Genomic DNA, 19799 nt, shown 5'->3' on the forward strand with positions numbered 1-19799 from the left:
CCAGTTGTGTTAAAAGTTCTGTTCTGTAGTTTTAAGAATAAGTTCCCTACAAAAAATAGTGTTTAGTCAACAGTGACTTTAATCTGTTTGTTACAGTAAACATCTTAAAATGTGAAATCTTGTGTCATTTGTTCAGTTATTAAGTGGAAGTTAAAATTTCTTTTTATAAGTTATCAGTCTCTACAGGGATCATAACAAAATTAGGGGCTCTTTGTGGGATTTCAAATCCACAGGCTGAGAAGAGCACACTGGATTTGGCCAGAGTTTAAATAAATACAATTTTCACAGTGACTTTTGCTGTATTTATAGAATATAGAATGGTGCTGTCTACTGCTGAAGCTATCCTCAAAAGAGAGGACTTGTCTGTGAGTGCCTTGCAACAATTAACAAAGGTAAATTTAAAAGCAGTGGCAGAAAAGTTAGAAATATATTTAAAAGTAGCGGTTAAGAAGCTGGAAATAGTTGAGGTATTGGAAGAAAAAGGTGATCTTGATAAAACACAAATTGAGTTGGCTAGAATTTGGTTACAAATTAAGAAAGAAACTTGAACTCGAAAGAGATAGAGAATAGCAAAAACTTGAACTCGATAAGGAAGAGAAGGAAAGTGAAAAAGAAAGGGAGTGTGAACACTTGAATTAGAATTTCAAAGAGTAAGAGAAAGGGAAAGTCTTTAATTCCAAAGAGAGAGGAAGCCAGGAAATTTGAACTGGATGGGGAAAGACTTTGCTTACAGGGACAGGGAGTAGCAGACAGGCTTGATGATGGGTCACATTTAACTCTTGTTTTTGATTTGGCAAGGAATATTTGCCTAGTGCCTAAATTTAACGAGGAAAGAGTTAAATGTATTTTGTCTCATTTTGAGAAAATTGTTACAAAGTTATAGGGGTCACAAGAAACTTGGACTATTCTATTACAAAGTGTTTTGGTAGGAAAAGCATTGGAGATTTATTTCAGATGAACAGCCTGCAGAGTATAATGGAGTTAGGACTGCTATGCGTATGAGTTAATCCCAGAGTGTTATAAACAAAAGTTTAGAAATCTGAGGAAGCGACCGAATCAGGTTTTGTGGAATTTGCTAGAGAAAAGGTATTGGTGTTTGATTGATGGTATAAGGTGATGCAGCTTGATCAAGATTTTGAAAACCTTAGGGAAATGTTTTTAATGGAGACATTTAAGAACAGTATTCCTTTAGGAATCATGTCCTACCTAGAAGAACATAAAGTTTCTAAAATAAGGGCAGCTGCAGTTTTGGCTGATAGTTATCCCACAAACACATAGAGGCCAGCAAACCTTTGCTTGCAAACTAACAGAGAAGTTGGGCAGATAAACAAGTTGATAATAATATGAACAGATTACCTTGAGGGGGATAGTAGAGCTGAAAAGACAAGTGCTTCTCAGAGCAGTAAAAAAAGACAGTATGGAGGATAAATGTGATTCGAGGAGACGAATATGTTACTTTTGTCATTAGATAGGGCATGTGAAGGCAGACTGCCGGAAATTGAAAGCTAAGACGGTAGCTTTCGTGAGCATGTCTAGAGGGCTTAGCAAATCACTCAGGTGTACAGGGCAGCCTGGCCCACCTTGTTAGTGATGCCCACGTCCCGAGAATGACTGAAAGAAAAAGCTTGTGAGGAATAACCAGTTGTGACTGGGATTAGCATTGGTTACCCATACCTTTGGAACTGAATCCTGTCAGAATCCAGTATCTTCAGGAGACAAGGAGAAACTAGGGGACGAGACATGAACGTAACACTTTCAGATGCCCCTTTCCCACCTGGCAGGAACCATGGAAGCAGCTGGCTGGCAGCAAAAAGGTCAGTTACTTTGTCCTCTGGTGACAACACGTAGATCCACTCACCCTCGCTGTCAGCCCCTTGATTTAGAAGCTTTACAAAAGGTTACATTGTGTTCCTTTTAATTTTTGTATCAATTTTCTTCTGACGTCATTTATAGGTTCCATTTTAGCATATTTATTACAGGACATACAATCTAAAAATCATCTATTCACACCAGTGCTACATATTTATTACTCTGTATAACTGCAGAATTATTATTTTAGACACACAGACGCAGGTGTAGCTGGGTGCATCTACTTTGTATTTTATTAAGAAATACAGGAGATAATTAGACACAGAACCAGGTAACCAGCTGTAAAAGTCAGAGAAATGAAACTTTACTGACTGTTAGCTGACTATTTTACTTCTTTAATCTGTATATGTTTTCGTTTTATCTTAATTTATTTTTTAAATGATTGTAATACATAATGAAGCTGAGTTATGGCACATAGACACAAAGGCAATAACTCGGATTGATTTCCCAGGTTGGTGCACTTTAATTTGGAACTGAGTGACACAGACCAGAATGATGTCAGATTTTGTCCACCGTCTGCGCTAAATGGGTTGAGGAGCCAAGGGATGTAGGGATACAGATTCACAAATCATTAACAGTAACAAGGCAGGTTAACAAAGCCGTAAAATATACAATCAAAGCATTTGGCTCCATTTCCAGAAGAGTAGCATTGCAAAGCAGAGCAGATATGTCAAGATTACCTATAAGCTTGGTTAGACCACATCTGGGGCACTGCACTAACAGTTCCAGTCTCCATATTATGATAAGGATTTTGAGGCACTGGAGAAGGTGCAAAAAATATTTACCAGGAAGATGCCAGAGCTGAGCGGTTCCAACTATCAGGAAAGACCGAACAGATTGGGACTCTTTTCTCTAGAAAAGAGAGGGCTGAGTGGCAACATAGAAACATAGATAATAGGAGCAGGAGTAGGCCATTCGGCCCTTCGAGCCTGCTCCGTCATTCATCATGATCATGGCTGATCATCCAACTCAATAGCCTGCTCCCGCTTTCTCCCCATATCCTTTGATCCCTTTCGCCCCAAGAGCTATATCTAACTCCTTCTTGAAAACATACAATGTTTTGGCCTCAACTACTTTCTGTGGTAGTGAATTCCACATTCTCACCACTCTCTGGGTGAAGAAATTTCTCCTCATCTCAGTCCTAAATGGTCTACCCCATATCCTCAGACTGTGATCCCTGGATCTGGACTCTCCCACCATCGGGAACATCCTTCCTGCATCTACCCTGTCTAGTCCTGTTAGAGTGTTATAGGTTTCTATGAGATCCCCCCTCATTATTCTGAACTCCAGCGAATATAATCCTAACCAACTCAATCTCTCCTCATATGTCGGTCCCGTCATCCCAGGAATCAGTCTGGTAAACCTTCGCTGCACTCCCTCCAGAGCAAGAACATCCTTCCTCAGATAAGGAGACCAAAACAGCGCATAATATTCCAAAAACCTAATTGAGGCCTTTAAAACTATGAAGAGTTTTGATAAGGTAGACGTAGAGATGTTTCCTCTTGAGGGGGAATCTAAAACTAGGCACCATAAATATGAGAGTCACTAATAAATCCAGTAGAGAATTCAGGAGAAAATTATTTACCCAGAGAGTAGTGGGTCGAATGTGGAACTTGCCACCACAAGGAGTAGTTGAGGCAAATACCATTGATGCATTAAAGGGAAGGTAGGTAATCACATGAGGGAGAAAGAAACAGAAGGATATAGGATAGGATGAGATGAGGAAGCTGGTATAGAGCACTGGCTTTCTTAGATGTGAAAAAAGAATTGAATTAGATGGGGGGGTGGAGCTTTATAACAGTTTAGGATCAGTTGAGGTTTATGGGAAGGGAAGCAGAGTGGGAGTGGGCTCTTTAAATGCCTGTTGATGCAACATCTGCAAATCTTTTTTTAAAAGAAACTTTTAATTAATTCAAGACTAACTATATTTCAAGTCAAAACTTGTTGGATAAATCTGCGTCACTCAGCTTGTGAATGATAAATAATTCTTGAAAGGCGGGAGTTGACGGAGAGGAGTGAATTTGATGGCTTTATTATTTTTGACAGTTGGTGATGGGCAGTAAATCTGTGTCCCATCTGCTTTCTTATTTTATCCTTGAAACTGAGTCAGAATGAAACGTTGATTGGATTTAACACCGCAAGGTAATAAAATGATGTTTTATTGACCTGGCTATGTTGTTTGTGAGGGGAAAGGGGGCTGTAGGGTTATATAAAGGTGTGTGTTCAGCATTGGGTGTACACCTCTGCTCTCTCTGCCTCGCTCACTCTCTTGTCTCTCAGACTCTTCAATCATGATGTCCTTGGTACTTGTAGCTGGTGCATTGCTCCTCAGTGGATCCTGTGTCTTTGCTCTACCCATTGCAGACTCCATGTACAGAGCAGGTAAGCAGGGGAGATAGGGGAGGGGAGGTGGGTTTATGAGGCATGGGTTAGCTTTGTCCAGTGTCACTTTCACCATTCACTCATACCCATGTGTCAGTATAAAAAAGGTGCCATGTAAAGATACTCCAATGCAGTATGGAGGTGCCGTCTTTCAGATGAGATGTCAAACAAAAGCCCTTTCTGCCCTCCCAGGTAAATGTTTAAAGATATTGTAATATTACGAAAAGAACAGAAGAGTTCTCTGCGGTGTCCTGAACAATATTTATCCCTCGACCAACATTACTAAAAGAGATTGCCCGATCAGTATCTCACTGTTGTTTGTGGGAGCTTACTGTGTGCAAATTGAATGCTGCATTTCCTACATTACAACAGTGACTAAACTTCAGAAAGTACTCCATTGACTCTAAAGAGCTTTGGGATATTCTGTGGTTATGAAAGTTGCTACTTAAAAGCGAGTTTTATATTTCTCTATTATTGTGTTACAGCTGATAATTGTTCTTGGTTTTAAGTTTGTATATTAAGGGGTTAAAGTTAATTAAGGCTGGAGTTTATTAGTGAATTAAGCAATAATGTTTCCGTAGCTTTTAATGTGTGCAAAATTCCTGACCAGGATGGAGTTAAGATGTGTATTTAATGTATTTAAGTATATATGTATTAGTGTATGTATTTAAAATACGTATCTAATTCAGGTTTTACTTGGGATCCCATTGTACAAAGCTAAGTTTACGATCTGGTTCAGCAGGTGATGGAGTTTCACTTAAACCTTCCTCTCTTTCACATTCTGTTGATATTTTTGTCCCTTTGATGAACTGCAATCATGCTTTTTGGCCTGGGGGGGGCGGAGTTTTGTTGTTAGGATTAAATTACTAATCCATTTACTCCTTACCAAATTAAACTAGATCAGCGGGCTGAATTTTATAGTCGGAGGGGAGGTGGGTGGGTGGTGTTTATTTGCTCACCTTTAAGTCGGTCAGTTTGTGACCGTTTTAAAAAGGCCGCCTGGCAGCAATAACATGGTCCTGCTGGTGGCCTACACAAGCAGGGAATGGGACTTGCGGTCCCCAGTGGGAGGAAGCCCTGCCCTCGAGAGCCATCAGCCAGTCTGATTGGCCAACAGCTCTAGCAGGTTCCCCCCCCAACCATGCCCCCACCCCCTCTCCCTGCCCCCCACCAGCAGCGCCAAAAGCCTGTAGTGGGCATTGCTGGGATGGCAAGGATCCCTGGGATGAAGAGGACAAGGTCACTTGACAGAGGTAAGTCTGGGCGTCCCCTCACTCCCGTTCCTACCGGCCTCTTCAACCTTCTCGCCTGCCTGTCACACCAAGTGAACGACGGTGGGCAGTATGATATTCCGGTCGATTGGCTCGTTAACCTTTTCTTCAAAATGGTAGGCGGGGCTCCCAATTTCGGTGCCTGTCCACCTACCGCATTATGGGGACCAGGCTGGGGGTGGGCAAGAAGGTGAGGGGGTTGGGGAGGGGGAGGGGGACGAGCCACCTGTCATATTTTACATGCCTTCACCACCGAAAACAGGCCTGGCTGGGGGAGGTCTGTAAAATCCAGCCCAGTGATTTCAAGGCCTGAGGTTATAGTGTCATTCAGAATGCCGTTCAATGTGAGATGGGGATTTTCTCTCTTTCAGGCACCAGAGCTGGGAGCAGAGGTTTTTGATGGAAGATTTTTTAAAAATGTTTTATTTTTGTTTGTGTCCCTTTCGTTTTTTAATTGAGAAGTGGAATTTAAGAATCGAGGTATGAACAGCTTTGATTTCAGATGACACTTTTTTTCTTTGACTTCCTCCCCTATACTTTTGAGATTTCGGGTGGGTGATCCTTCATCTTGGCCTGAAACATTGACTGTTTCTCTCTCCACGCAAGCTGCCTGACCTGCGGAGTATCTTCACCATTTTCTGTTTTCATTTCAGATTCGCAGCATCTGCAGGACTTTGTTCTCCAAATAAGCAACTCGATTGATAACCATTGAGTTGGGGATTGAGGGTTAGAAAGTATTACCGGCGAGGTGATATAAGATGAAACCTCTTTATGAGGTATTCTGCAAGGTGGGGTGAGGGCACGCGCTGTTTGGGGGTAGGAGCCTCAGCCTGGATACTCATACGTAGACTCAGGCGGGTGTTGGATAAGGAGGCAAATGGTCTTTGGTCTTCCAGTGTTCTGATGTTCTAATGCTCGAACAATTATCTTCCAGTGTCCAGTGAGGAAAATCAGGCTCTCAATCCGGACGAATTGCAAAGTTTGGACAATAGCTTGCTCCTGTGGAACCCACCTGCTGCCATGCCCAAGGCCAGTCTCTACGGTGCCATCAGAGATCTAGAAGCCGCTGAACAACTTAAGAATGGTACGGTCCACAGATTGAGGGCCCCAAGACACTCCCACAATGCCCACTCTTACCTTGGTTTAGATTGTCAAAGTGAAGGAAGGCCTGCACATGGTGCAGTTACAACGTCTGTCCCCTTGATGTCTTTAACAAGTCTTATGTACAGGATGTTCACTGAGAATGTTGTGGTAAGGGATCAGTGCTGCAAATCTGGCTTGGAATCAGGCCAGAAAAATGTACTGAAAATCTCCCCTATCTGCTGCTTGGAACTGATGTGAGTTTGGACAGTCTCAATCTAGTTCTTATTGGCAAGACACCTGCTTCTACGTCGCCACTAGTTGATAATCTTATCATTGTGGCTGGTGTGGAAAATGGGAACACGCCATGTGGTGCAGTAAAGGGTCCTCGTCTTCTGAGGGTGACATTGAAGCAGGTTAAAGGGAGTATTAACCTGTGCTGTACCTACCCTGGGAGTGTTTGATGGGGACAGTGTAGAGGGAGTTTTACTCTGTATCTAATCCCATGCTGTACCTGCCCTGGGAGTGTTTGATGGGGACAGTGTAGAGGGAGTTTTACTCTGTATCTAACCCCATGCTGTACCTGCCCTGGGAGTGTTTGATGGGGACAGTGTAGAGGGAGTTTTACTCTGTATCTAACCCCGTGCTGTACCTGCCCTGGGAGTGTTTGATGGGGACAGTGTAGAGGGAGCTTTACTCTGTATCTAACCCCGTGCTGTACCTGCCCTGGGAGTGTTTGATGGGGACAGTGTAGAGGGAGCTTTACTCTGTATCTAATCCCGTGCTGTACCTGCCCTGGGAGTGTTTGAGGGCACACTGTAGCTTCACATCTTGAAGCTTTCCTTCCAGATGTGATGCACTGCCATCTTCTCCCATGTGGGCAACTTTCCACTGGCAAGCCAGAGTTACCAGTTTATCCTCTGTGGATGTGTCTTTATACCTCAGATTCATTCCATCACCTGCTTAAAGCTCTGAGGATTAACCTGTGGGTTCTCCTTCATCTGTTGAGTACAGAAGTTGAACTGAATCTTACTTCCTTGTCAACAGGTCTGAGGGAAATCAGTGACACTGACTTCGGAAACCTCAAAGAGGTGAGTTTAGAACATGGGAAATCTGAGGCACCATTGCTTTTGGAGTCAGCACAGCTGTCAGCCATCCCTTCACCTGTCAGTCATCCTCTTGCCTGTCATTCATTCCCTCTCCTGTCAGTCATCCCCTCTCCCATCAATCATCCCCTCACCCGTCCATCACCCCCTCACCCATCAGTCATCCCCCCACCTGTCAGTCAACCCACACCTAGAGTCATTAACAACACAGAAGGATGTCATTCAGCCCATCGAGTCCATGCTGGCTCTCTGCAGAGCAATCCAGTCAGTTCCACTCGATCCTCATAGCCCTCTAGGTTTATTTCCTTCAAGTACCCATCTATTTTCTTTTGAAATTATTGTTTCCGGTTCCACCACCTTTGTGGACAGTGAGTTCCAGGTCATTACCAGTCCTGGTACTGGTTCAAAAATTCTTTCTCACATCCCACTAGCATTTCTTGCCCATAACCTGTTAGTCAATCCTTCATTGTCAGCTGACTACTCACCTGTCAGTCAACCCCTCACCTGTCAGTCAACCCCTCACCTGTGTCAGTCCCTGACCTGTACCAACTCACCTGCCAGTCCCTCAACTGTATCAGTTCCTCACCTGTGTCCCGCCCTCACCTGTCAGCTCACCTGTGTCATCCCCTCACCTGTGTCAGCTCCTCATCTTTCAGTCAGACCCTCATCTGTCAGTCAGCTGCTCACCTGTATATCAGTTCCTCAATTTCAATCAGCCCGTACTGCCTGTCACCTCCTCCCCTGGGAGTGTTTGATGCGATAGTGTAGAGAGAGCTTTACTCTGTATTAATCCAATGGTGAATTCCTCCACACTTGAAAAGCTGACTTATACTCAATGTCTTGGTTTTAGTTATGAAGGATGAACATGAGGCTTAGATCAGTCAGGGTGCTTGGAACTATCTGTTTTGTTAGGGGGGGTGGGGTCTACTTTTGAGCAGAGGTAGAGCTGGGGGGCTTCAGTTGTGGATTGTGTTGGGGTGGAATTTGGGGTCACATAGGGATTTGGGTGGGGGTTTAATGTACGATAAGGGGTTGAGGTCGGGATGGGTGCAGACCGGGGATGGAGATTGGAAATCCAATCCTTTGAACAACTAGGCAACTAGTCTCTGCTCTGTCTGTCTCTGCAGATTCTATATGGAAGGAGAGCACAGCCGAAAGTAGGTCAACTGCTTGCTGGAAAAGGCAGAAAACTATTCAAGAAACGCAACAACTTCTCAGACTGCTTTTGGAAGTACTGTGTGTAATATCAGCCTCTCGCTACCTGGATTTTGAAACGATCCTCTCACAGTTATTTTTAATAAACGCCTGGCACTGTTGGAAAATATGTAAATGTTTTCTGGTACTTAATAAGCAAATCACCACTTATTAAAGTTTAATGAAGCATTGCAGATGGTTATATCTCTGCTTCAGTTATCAATAAAAATTGTATGTTTTGCAAACATGTGGTTCTCCTCAGATGCAAATAATCCAGGCGTTAACATTCACATCACCGTTCCCTCCCACCCTGGGGATTTTTTAATTTTTTGAAACTAAATTGTACGTTACACGTGTTGGATACAACATGTTTGGGTTATAATCTATCAGGATACAACGTGCTCAAAATCACACAGCAGGAATCGACTGTCGGGTGCAGCGTTCTTTAGCTTGCAACAGAAATCGGTCGTCTCGATCTCCTTGCTAGATCCTGCAGAGATGGTGGGATCCTCCTGGTCACTCAGTGTCCATCCTCTGCACAGTCTCCTCCACCAGCTCCATCTCTAATGGAGTGATGGTTTCTTTCAGCACAGCAGTGGTGCCCTTCTTGTAGCGATACTGACCCTCCCTGCAGGAAACAACAGCGGAAATTAATGGGAGGGGGGTTTGTGTGGAGGGGGTGAATGGCAGTGTGGGGGGTGGAGTGGGAGGGGTATGGAGTCAAAGAGTGATGCAGCACAGAGCAAGAGGCTTATAGTGCTTGTACCGCACTTTGAAAGAGCTAATTAGTCCCATTCCCCCTGCACTTTCCCCAGAACCCTGCAACTTTTCCCCTTTCGAGTATTTATCCACTTTCACACGGTGCATTCCAGATTATAACATGTTGTGTAAAAAAAAATTCTTCCTAATCTCTTCTCCCAATAACTTTAAATCCGTGTTCTCTATAGTTCTCCACCTCCCTGCCAGTTTCTTCCTACCTACTCTAACAAAACCGTCATAATTTTAAAATAATTTCATATTATTAAATCCATCACTGTTAAATCTCCCCTTAATCTGATCTGTTCTAAAGGGAACAGCCCCGGTTGCTCTGGTCTGAGAAGGAGAAGAGGCTGGAGAGCGCCTTCCCTGGGACTGTTCCAGTAAATCTCCTCTGTCCCCTTTCTAAAGTCTCAATGCTATTCCTAAAATTCACTCCCAGAATTGGACGCAAGACTATAATGTGCCCCAACCAGTGCTTATCAAAATTAAACATCTGTACGCTATTCCACTTTTCCCCACAATGTCCCCTGTCCTTCTGGAGAATTACCCTGCAAGCTGGGTACTTACTTTCTGCCCTTCTTGTTGGGGCTGTCAAAGGCACGAAGAAACTCGGTCTTGTCGTTGGTGATGATGAGAAGGTCAACGTTACTCCCAGAGCCGAGGTCACAGAATATTCCGGCGAGGATGGCCTCACGGACCAGCTGCTTGGCTGCTTCCTCCTAGAGATAAATAACCAGCCTCAGTGTGAATCGTGGCAGCTGAGATTCCAAGCAGGGCCCAGGGCCGGAGCAACCAGGGGCTGGAGTAACCCAAGGCCCAGAGCAACCCGGGGCTGGAGTAACCTGGGGCCCAGGGCTGGAGTAACCAGGGGCCCAGGGCTGGAGCAACCTGGGGCTGGAGTAATCCGGGGCCAAGGGCCGGAGTAACCAGGGGCTGGAGTAACCCGGGGCCCAGGGCTGGAGCAACCCGGGGGCTGGAGTAACCCGGGGCCCAGGACTGGAGTAACCAGGGGCCCAGGGCTGGAGCAACCTGGGGCTGGAGTAATCCGGGGCCAAGGGCCGGAGTAACCAGGGGCTGGAGTAACCCGGGGCCCAGGGCTGGAGCAACCCGGGGCTGGAGTAACCCGGGGCCAAGGGCCGGAGTAACCAGGGGCTGGAGTAACCCAGGGCCCAGGGCCGGAGCAACCTGGGGCTGGAGTAACCCGGGGCCAAGGGCCAGAGTAACCAGGGGCTGGAGTAACCCGGGGCCCAGGGCCGGAGCAACCCGGGGCTGGAGTAACCCGGGGCCCAGGGCTGGAGCAACCCGGGGCCTAGGGCTGGAGCAACCCGGGGCCCAGGGCTGGAGCAACCCGGGGCCCAGGGCTGGAGCAACCCGGGGTCCAGGGCTGGAGCAACCAGGGGCCCAGGGGCTGGAGCAACCAGAGGCTGGAGTAACCCGGGGCTGGAGTAACCTGGGGCCAAGGGCCGGAGCAACCAAGGGCTGGAATAACCCGGGGCTGGAGTAACCCAGGGCCGGAGTAACCCGGGGCTGGAGTAACCCAGGGCCCAGGGGCTGGAGTAACCCGGGGCCAGTGTAAAAGAAAGTTTGTGTGTCAGCAGTAGTACAAGGATACTAGTTTTGCTAGTAATACAGGATGTAAACATGCTGTGGCCTAGTTTTTTAATACATTTTCCTGCATACCTGTGTTTTCATAGAGCTGGCACAGGGTGCTAAGCAGTATAGGAGGATGTGGTGTGGTGTTGGGCAGAGGGTACAGGGCAGGGTGCTGAGCGAGGGGTGTATGTGGGGGAGAGGGGGGGAGTTGCTGCAAGAAGTGGAGCGATCCTGATATGTTGATGTCCAGGGAAACAAGAATTCTTAATCCAGTTTTAGATCTTTCACCAATGAGAAAGCAGTTGTGACATCCGGTGGATGGGAGAGGTATTTACCTGAATTTCCGGGGTAAATCATTGGTATGAGATAAGTGTAATGCTCCCTTATAGAGAGAATTTCCAAATCAGGAACCATTATATAGCTTTGTTCAGCAGTGATCACTGAGCTCAGGGTGGGGGTGGGGATGGGGGTGGGGGGTGGGGGCTTTGCCATGGCAACAGTGGGGGAAGGGATCACGCAGTGCGCGCCCGATTCTCCTCTGGTCAGTCACTCACCTCCATGTTTGGTTTGAATCGATCCTCCAGTACAGCCATTGCTGCAGCTGAACCAGAACCTGTCAAACAGGAGACACATACAGACACTCATTAAAGTCACAGTAAACCCCTCACTACAGCTTTACCACTCGGAGACCCAAACACAAACAGTCAGAGTTACTGTTTGAAAAACAAGTCAGGGAACCTGAATCAGTCAGGCTGTTCTCTCTCTACTTCTCTTCCTCAAGTGCTGACTGTCCCTGCGCTGTGGTCTCACAGCACTGAGCACTCCCGACCCAACACAACCCTCTATTCATCATGTATGAGTCTTGAGTGAGCCCAGCCAGGCTATTTGACCAGGGAACGTCTCCTAGAGTCACCAATGCTCCAGGCATATGCTGGGTTTTCCTGCAGGAATTAAAGATTAAATGCTGCAACAGGAACATTTCTCAGTTATACAAATATGGGAGAGGGGTTAAATTGCTGTTTGACTGGCAGCCAAGAATCATTCAATTGAGAAATGAAGGGTTTGCTCATCTTCTGATTGCAAGAGGAAGGCTGAGTCCCAGAATGATTAAAGGGTCCGGTGACCAATCACAGGAGCCTGGGGGGGGTGGGGCAGACAGAGATCATGTGACAATCCACCCAACCAGATCTTGTCCTTTCCAGGAGCAGTCAGCAGAGAATCCTGGCCGATGTTCCTCTCCTAGCAACTGGACACCGAGGTCAACTCAGTCACTCATCAGTAAAACCGAGCACAGGGCAAAGAAGGGACCTGGGTTTGTATGGCTCAGCAATTTAACCAGCTAAACAACATTTAAATCATAGAGTCGAGCAGCACAGATGGAGGCCATTCTGCCCATTGTGTCTGTGCTGGCTCTTTGAAAGAGCCTTCCAATTACATACGAACATATGAAATAGGAACAGAAATAGCCAATTTGGCCCCTTGAGCCTGCTCTATCATTCAGTAAGACCATGGCTAATCTTCTTCTGTTTCGATTTCCACATTCCCATCTAACCCCGATAACCTCTGATTCCCTTGCCTAACAAGAATCTATCTACCTCTGCCTTAGAAATATTCAATGACCCCGCCTCCACCACCTCTTGAGGCAGAGAATTCCAAAGTCGCACAACCCTCTGAGAAAAAATTTCTCCTCATCTCTGTCCTAAAAGGGCAACCCATAGTTTTAAAACAGTGCCCCCTAGTTCTGGACTCACCCACAAGAGGAAACATCCTTTCCACAACCACCTTGTCAAGGCCGTTCAGGATCTTGTATACTTCAATCAAATCACCCCTCACTCTTCTAAACTCCAGTGGAAACAAGCCCAGTCTGTCCAACCTTTCCTCATAAGACAACCCGCTCATTCCAAGTATCAATCAATAAACCTCTGAATCGCCTCCAATGCATTTACATCCTTCTTTAACTAAGGAGACCAAAACTGCACACGGTATTTCAGATGTGGTATCACCAATGCCCTGTATAACTGAAGCATAACATCCTTACTTTTATGTTAAATTCCTCTCATAATAAAGGATAGCATTCCATCAGCCTTCTTAATTACTTGCTGTACCTGCATACTAACTTTTTGTGACTCGTGCACTAGAACACCTAGATCCTTCTGCACCTTGAATTCTGCATTCATTCTCCATTTAAGTAATACTCTGCTTTTCATTCTTCCTCTCAAAGTGAACAACTTCACATTTTACCACATTATACACCATCTGTCGGATCTTTGCCCATTCACTCAACCTATCTATATCCGTTTGCAACCTCCTTACGTCCTCTTCACAACATACTTTCCTACCTATCTTAGTGTCATCTGCAAATTTGGCTACCATGCCTTCACTCCCCTTGTCTAAGTCATTGATATAAATTGTTAAAAGTTGAGGCCCCAGCTCAGACCCCTGCGGGACTCCACTTGTCACATTCTGCCAATCAGAAAAAGACCCATTTATGCGTACTCTCTGTTTTCAGCCAGCCAGCCAACTATCTCTATCCATGCTAACATGTTACCCACTACACCATGAGCTTGTAATAACCTTTGATTAGTCCAACTATTGCCTGATTCTTTCCCACCTGCCGCTGAAATATTTTCTGTTTCAACTTTTTATCAGATCCCCTTTAGTTTGGAATTTTTTGGAATTCTTGTAGCCAGCCCTAGGCCTGCTCGATAGGTGATGATTTAGACTGAGTGTTGACATGTCCTTACCCATGGCGACATAGGGGAGTTTGTCCGTGGAACCGTGAGGATATACTGCATACAGGTGGGGTCCTGTGCAGTCCACACCGCCCACTATCACTGATGCACTAATGTGCCCCTGGTACCTAAAGGAAGACAAAGATTAAGTTGCGTTTAAGTCAGGAAGGGGTTCATTTTCACTGTCCTCGTGGGGCATTGACTGTTGTGGAAGGATGAGGTCAGTTGTAACAGGCTCAGGATAAGGGCACTGGCCTTTCTAACCCATTAACACTGACAATGTCACTGACAAGGCCACCATTTTGAAAGGGGCCTCTTGCCGGGCGCCTAAATCTCCTGCCTGATTCAGGCGATTGGCCCCTTTTAATATGGGAACCGGAATCCTACCACATAAATGAGACCCTGATGGCATTTTTAGGATGGAACTGGATGGATCGTGTACCGTGCTGATTCTGACGAATCACAAGGGCAATGGCCCTCACCAATGGTCAATTAGCCCCGGAGCAGCAGGGGTCACCTACAAAAATAATCCTGGCCTCACCCCTGGAACTTCATTCTCCTCCCTGCCCCAGAGACCACCTCCTGCCCCATGTTCCACCTCCCTCAACAGCCCCATGACCCACCCCTGTGATGCCCACTATTGTGAATTTCCCCCTCCAAGGACCCCAACCTTCCCTGACATCTCCCCCCCCTCCACCCCTCGTAACGCAACACCACCTCCCCCCCCCCGCCACCCCCACCCCCCCAACCAAGGCAGGAATGACCACTTTCCACAACTCTGACTCCCTACCTAAGACAGACACATTGTGCCCCCCACCTTGCTGCTGGCAGCTTGGTTTCCTTCACCCAAGCTGGTGAGCTGTGCCAGGGGGTGTCTGGCTGAGCCCTTAAACCTCGCCCGGTGAATGGAAGGAAGGCTGGAGCCTCCAAATTGCTGGAGAGCGGGAAGGTGTTGGGAAGGGGGAAGGTTGTTAGGGAGGAGGATGGGAGAGCGGGATGGGGAGAGGAAGGATATTGAGGAGGGGGGAGGGTGTTGGGGAAGGGAATGGGGGAGGGGGAGGGGGGTGGGGAGGGTAGCATAACGTGCCTGAAATGGGTAGGTGACCAAAAGTCAAAAAAGACTCTGCAGTGAGAGTGGATGCAGGAATTCGGCTGTGGGGGCATCTCAGGCAAAGCCAATTCCCTGACACTGACCCGCAACTGTTGTCCAGCCCACATCAGTGACCAGGAGTGACAGCCTGGCTGATCTCTCCTGCAGTGATGTTGAGGCACATTGTGGCAAAGTCACTCTCGATTCATTCAATACAGACCTGGGCCCAAAGCTCGGGTCTTGTAGGTACATGGCAGAGAACACTGTGCCTGTCCCCTGAGCCATTAGGGGATGTGCCCTTTACCTCACTGTTTAATTCGAATGATTAAAGAGCCACCAAGATCAATCGACTGCGTACAATGAGCTGCTCTGTGCACGCTCTCTCACCTGAACAGCATCTGCTTCAGCATCCGGTTAATAATGGCCACACGGGGTTTGCGCCCGGTCGACAGGCTGTGGAGTTGGATGTTAGAGGCCATCATCTGTGTTGTAACTTCAGCATCGGCCGCACAGCCTGCACCACAGCAACTGGAGAGAGAGAGTGAGAGAGAGAGAGATGAAGACTTAATATCACAGAGAGAGTGGGAGAGTGAGGGGTTAATATCACAGAGAGAGAGAGAGAGTGGGAGAGTGAGGGGTTAATATCACAGAGAGAGAGAGAGAGAGAGAGTGAGGGGTTAATATCACAGAGAGAGAGAGAGAGAGAGAGTGAGGGGTTAATATCACAGAGAGAGAGAGAGAGTGGGAGAGTGAGGGGTTAATATCACAGAGAGAGAGAGAGAGAGAGAGAGAGAGTGAGGGGTTAATATCACAGAGAGAGAGAGAGAGTGGGAGAGTGAGGGGTTAATATCACAGAGAGAGAGAGTGGGAGAGTGAGGGGTTAATATCACAGAGAGAGAGAGTGGGAGAGTGAGGGGTTAATATCACAGAGAGAGAGAGAGAGTGGGAGAGTGAGGGGTTAATATCACAGAGAGGGAGTGAGAGAGCGAGGGGTTAATATCACAGAGAGAGAGAGAGAGAGAGAGTGGGAGAGTGAGGGGTTAATATCACAGAGAGGGAGTGAGAGAGCGAGGGGTTAATATCACAGAGAGGGAGTGAGAGAGCGAGGGGTTAATATCACAGAGAGAGAGAGAGAGAGAGTGGGAGAGTGAGGGGTTAATATCACAGAGAGAGAGAGAGAGTGGGAGAGTGAGGGGTTAATATCACAGAGAGGGAGTGAGAGAGCGAGGGGTTAATATCACAGAGAGAGAGTGTTAGCGAGCGAGAGAGAGCAAAGGGTTACTATCACAGAGAGTTAGACAGAGTGCGAGGGGTTAATATCACAGAGAGTGAGAGTGAGAGAGGGATTAATATAACAGACAGTGAGTGAGTGTGGGGTTAATATCACAGGGGAGAGAGAGGTTAATATACACAGGGAGAGAGTGGGAGGTGAGGGGTTAACACCGCAGAGAGAGAGAGTTAGAGAGTGAGAGAGAGTGAGGGGTTAGTATCACAGAGAGGGAGACAGAGAGCGCAGGGTTAATATCACAGAGGGAGAGAATGGGAGAGTGAGGGGTTAATATCACAGAGCGAGAGAGAGAGAGAGAGAGATTAATATCATAGAGTCATAGGGAGAGATTGAGACAGAGAGCGAGGGGTTACTATCACAGAGAGAGAGTGAGAGAGAGTAAGGGGTTAATATCACAGGGAAAGAGTGAGAGCGCATGGGGTTAATATCACAGAGAGAGAGTGAGAGACACTGAGAGCACAAGAGGTTAATATCACATGGAGAGAGTGAGAGAGAGCAAGGGGTTAATATCACAGAGAGAGAGAGAGAGAGAGAGAGAGAGAGCAAGGGGTTAATATCACAGAGAGAGAGAGAGAGAGAGAGCGAGGGGTTAATCACAGAATCACACAGTGCAGAAGAGGCCCTTCAGCCCATCGAGTCTGCACCGACATGTGAGAAACACCTGACCTACCTACCTAATCCCATTTACCAGCCACCAGAAAGAGTAATTTGACAGGTGTTGCGAGCCTGTGACTGTGAGACACAGACTGACTGTGAGGGTGACACTTACTAGATGTTGGGGGCGATGTGGTGGATCTTGATACAGTTCTTGTCAGCAACAACCATGTCGTCTGTGGCCCGGGTGTCAGCTCCCAGAATCACCCCATCCTACAAAACACAGAAAACAGGCAGTCAGACTGGTGGTCATTACTGCCACACTGTCATAGGGAGGCTCTGTACTGGAAACTGTTAAACTGGTTTGTGTGGCGCGAGATTAATTATACATTAATTACTGCTCCAGAACTCCACACCAGGTTGAGAAAAGTAAAAGAAAAAGGGGAGGTATTGTTATTGTCCCCACGCTGTTTCTCTCTGGGTTATTGCTGACGGAGATGTGTCCCAGTGATTAATCTTTAATTCGTGGAGACGACTAAGCAATGTTGGAGGATTGGCAATCCCCAGTTGTTGGTGAGGATTTACCTTGAAGATGATGCCAGTGATGGTGGTCCCTGTCTTCTTCGCTTTCGGGGGTTTGTAGCCCATCTGCTGCAGCTCCCTCTCGAAAGCTGCATTCCTGAAAGACAAGGGAGGGTTGAGAAGGAGATGTAAAGGAGAGAGTGAGCAGGTCAGGGGCGGCTTTGTTGAGCCATGCTGCAGTGGCTCAGGTGAATAGCGCTCTCACCTGAACCAAATGGTTGTGAGTTCAAGTCCCACTCCGGAGACTTTGGCACACGATCTGGACTGACATTCCTGAAGTGGTCCTCCACAGTCTGTCAGCAGAGACATTAAACTGAGGCCCTGTCTGCTCTCTCTGGCGGGTGTAATAAATCCCATGGCACCATTCTGAAGAAGAGCAGGAGAGTTCTCCCCAGCTCCCTGACCAATATTTATCCCTCAACATACATTACAAAAACTGATTATCACTTTGCTGTTAGTGGGATCTTGCTGTGTGAAAACTGGCTGCTGCTTTATACCTGACAGTAGTGACTACACATCGAAAAGATAGTTCATTCCTTGTAAAGCACTTTGGGATGTCCTGAGGCTGTGAAAAGCGCTATAAAAATGCAAATTGTTTCTTTCTAATATTAGAAATGATGGGAGTTCTGAAAGGGTCAATATCCAGCAGTTTTAAACTGCCCTCTCGCCTGGTTTCCAGTTGCTGGGCAGGCTTCACTCTGAGGCCCTGGTGTGTATTGAAAGAACTGACTTCACACAGGGTCACTCGGTCAAAGAGGGTTACTGCTTACCACCGGGAAGCGGGAGGAGGATGGGATCCAGCTACAACACCACCCCCTCACCTCACGGTCAAATCAGCTGTGGACACTCACTGTCTGTGGGTCAAACCTGGATGAGGGGCCGGAGAAATGATGGTGCCCTGGTGAACTGTTCCCCCATGAGAGCCAGCATCTTCAGGGAAGGGGATGAGAGGAGAGGAAGAAAGGATTGAAGGGGATGGGAGAGGAGAGGAGGGAGACTGAGGAGAGGACAAGAGGAGGGGGTGGGAGGGGAATTGGGAGGGAGACCCCAGCAGGGATGGGGATTCTCCCAGCTCCTCACCCTGTGAATGAGAAACAGGAGGAAGTTTTGGATCAAGAACTTCATATTTGAGTCCATTGAGTTTGAGGGAAGATCCCCTCAGTCGATCACAATCTGTACAAAACAGCCCCCATGCTGAATCTGGTGGTCATTCAGACAATGTCTTACTTTCAGTTTCCATTTGCCAAGCACTGTTTAAAATGTACGCCAGCCCTGGTTGCCCAGCCCTAGCTCCCTCACCTTAAAGCCAGTCCGGAGAACAGCACTCTCTCTAACCTGAGACAATCTCGTGCCAGTATCAATGCTGATCTCAGGGCAGGAGCCTGGGCACAAGGAAGCTGACATCACGGAAGTCCCTCAAAAGCTCCTGCCCAGCCTCACCTTTACCCTTTGGACATTATCCAGGGATTCAGTTCACCTCGTCCCACACTCCTCCTCTTGCTCACCTGCTGCAGTTCTCGAAGCTGAATCCCCCGATAGGGGTGCTCAGGAATCTCTCACACTTAAACATGTCGACCTGCAAACTGGCCTCTCCTCTCCAGCTCACTTTACTTTCACTTTCAGAACCTATTGAGTAAAACCTCATGTGATTACGGGGAGCCAGATTTGCCAAAAATGGTTTTCGAACCAGAGTGAAATCAAAATTCAAAGAAGCACCAATAATTTAAACCAAATCTCTCTCATTCTCTCCTCCAGGCTCCTGTCACTGCCTGATGCCCCGGTCACACACACTCTGCAGATTTCTGAGTATGGATGAACTTGACTTTTAGAGGTGCTGAGGTTAGGAAGGGAATAGTGAAGAGGTTACAGCATGAAGCCCTGCTCCTGCTGGGAGCAAAGGGACAGGCAGAGCTTTTTTTTTTTGTAAAAATATACTTTATTCATAAAAAATCTTCAATCACATTCAAAACCATTTCAAAAACAACATTACAAGGGTACAATCCAGGTTAAACTTTTACAAAATGTATCACCAGGTGCATCAGTACAAACAATATTACAATCATTTACAGCCTTTCATTTTGATCTGTACAGCCCGAGGGGCTCTAAACAGTTCCCAGTCTCTCGGTGCGCTGTGGCAGAAAGGTCTTAGACAGCGACCCTTCCCCATTGCGCCTTTGCGGCAGCTGCCCCAAGCTTTAGTGCGTCCCTCAGCACGTAGTCCTGGACTTTGGATTGTGCCAGTCCGCAACAATCGGTCGG

General features: G+C 46.9%; 2 protein-coding genes across 2 annotated transcripts; one reads left to right on the forward strand and one right to left on the reverse strand.

Moving 5' to 3' along the window:
• Positions 1 to 313: 313 nt before the first annotated feature.
• On the forward strand, positions 314 to 9106 carry uts2b (urotensin 2, beta). The gene is made up of 5 exons (XM_078557957.1): positions 314 to 392; positions 4183 to 4251; positions 6457 to 6606; positions 7650 to 7693; positions 8836 to 9106. The coding sequence occupies exons 2-5, from the start codon at positions 4239 to 4241 to the stop codon at positions 8950 to 8952; spliced, it is 324 nt and encodes a 107-aa protein (XP_078414083.1). The 5' UTR covers positions 314 to 392; positions 4183 to 4238; the 3' UTR covers positions 8953 to 9106.
• Positions 9107 to 9194: 88 nt separating this feature from the next.
• Positions 9195 to 19187, reverse strand: LOC144690443 (proteasome subunit beta type-7-like). The gene is made up of 8 exons (XM_078557956.1): positions 19046 to 19187; positions 17544 to 17637; positions 17134 to 17231; positions 15464 to 15604; positions 13999 to 14114; positions 11809 to 11867; positions 10229 to 10380; positions 9195 to 9530 (listed from the first exon to the last, which is right to left on the reverse strand). Exons 1-8 carry the CDS (start codon positions 19183 to 19185, stop codon positions 9419 to 9421), a joined length of 912 nt encoding a protein of 303 aa, XP_078414082.1. The 5' UTR covers positions 19186 to 19187; the 3' UTR covers positions 9195 to 9418.
• Positions 19188 to 19799: the final 612 nt, after the last annotated feature.

This window comes from Cetorhinus maximus, chromosome 15 (genome assembly GCF_964194155.1).
Source record: "Cetorhinus maximus chromosome 15, sCetMax3.hap1.1, whole genome shotgun sequence".
Taxonomy (NCBI): Eukaryota; Metazoa; Chordata; class Chondrichthyes; order Lamniformes; family Cetorhinidae; genus Cetorhinus; species Cetorhinus maximus.

What these genes read in the sequence shown, in the direction of transcription:
- uts2b (XM_078557957.1), top strand. An exon ending in CGCTGAACAACTTAAGAATG is followed by an intron (nt 6,607 to 7,649) that starts GTACGGTCCACA and finishes CCTTGTCAACAG; the next exon opens with GTCTGAGGGAAATCAGTGAC. An exon ending in ACTTCGGAAACCTCAAAGAG is followed by an intron (nt 7,694 to 8,835) that starts GTGAGTTTAGAA and finishes CTGTCTCTGCAG; the next exon opens with ATTCTATATGGAAGGAGAGC.
- LOC144690443 (XM_078557956.1), bottom strand. Translation starts at nt 19,185, where the DNA reads ATGAGGTTTTACTCAATAGGTTCTGAAAGTGAAAGTAAAGTGAGCTGG. An exon ending in AGCTTCGAGAACTGCAGCAG is followed by an intron (nt 17,638 to 19,045) that starts GTGAGCAAGAGG and finishes CTTGTCTTTCAG; the next exon opens with GAATGCAGCTTTCGAGAGGG. An exon ending in CCCAACAAGAAGGGCAGAAA is followed by an intron (nt 9,531 to 10,228) that starts GTAAGTACCCAG and finishes TGTTTCCTGCAG; the next exon opens with GGAGGGTCAGTATCGCTACA.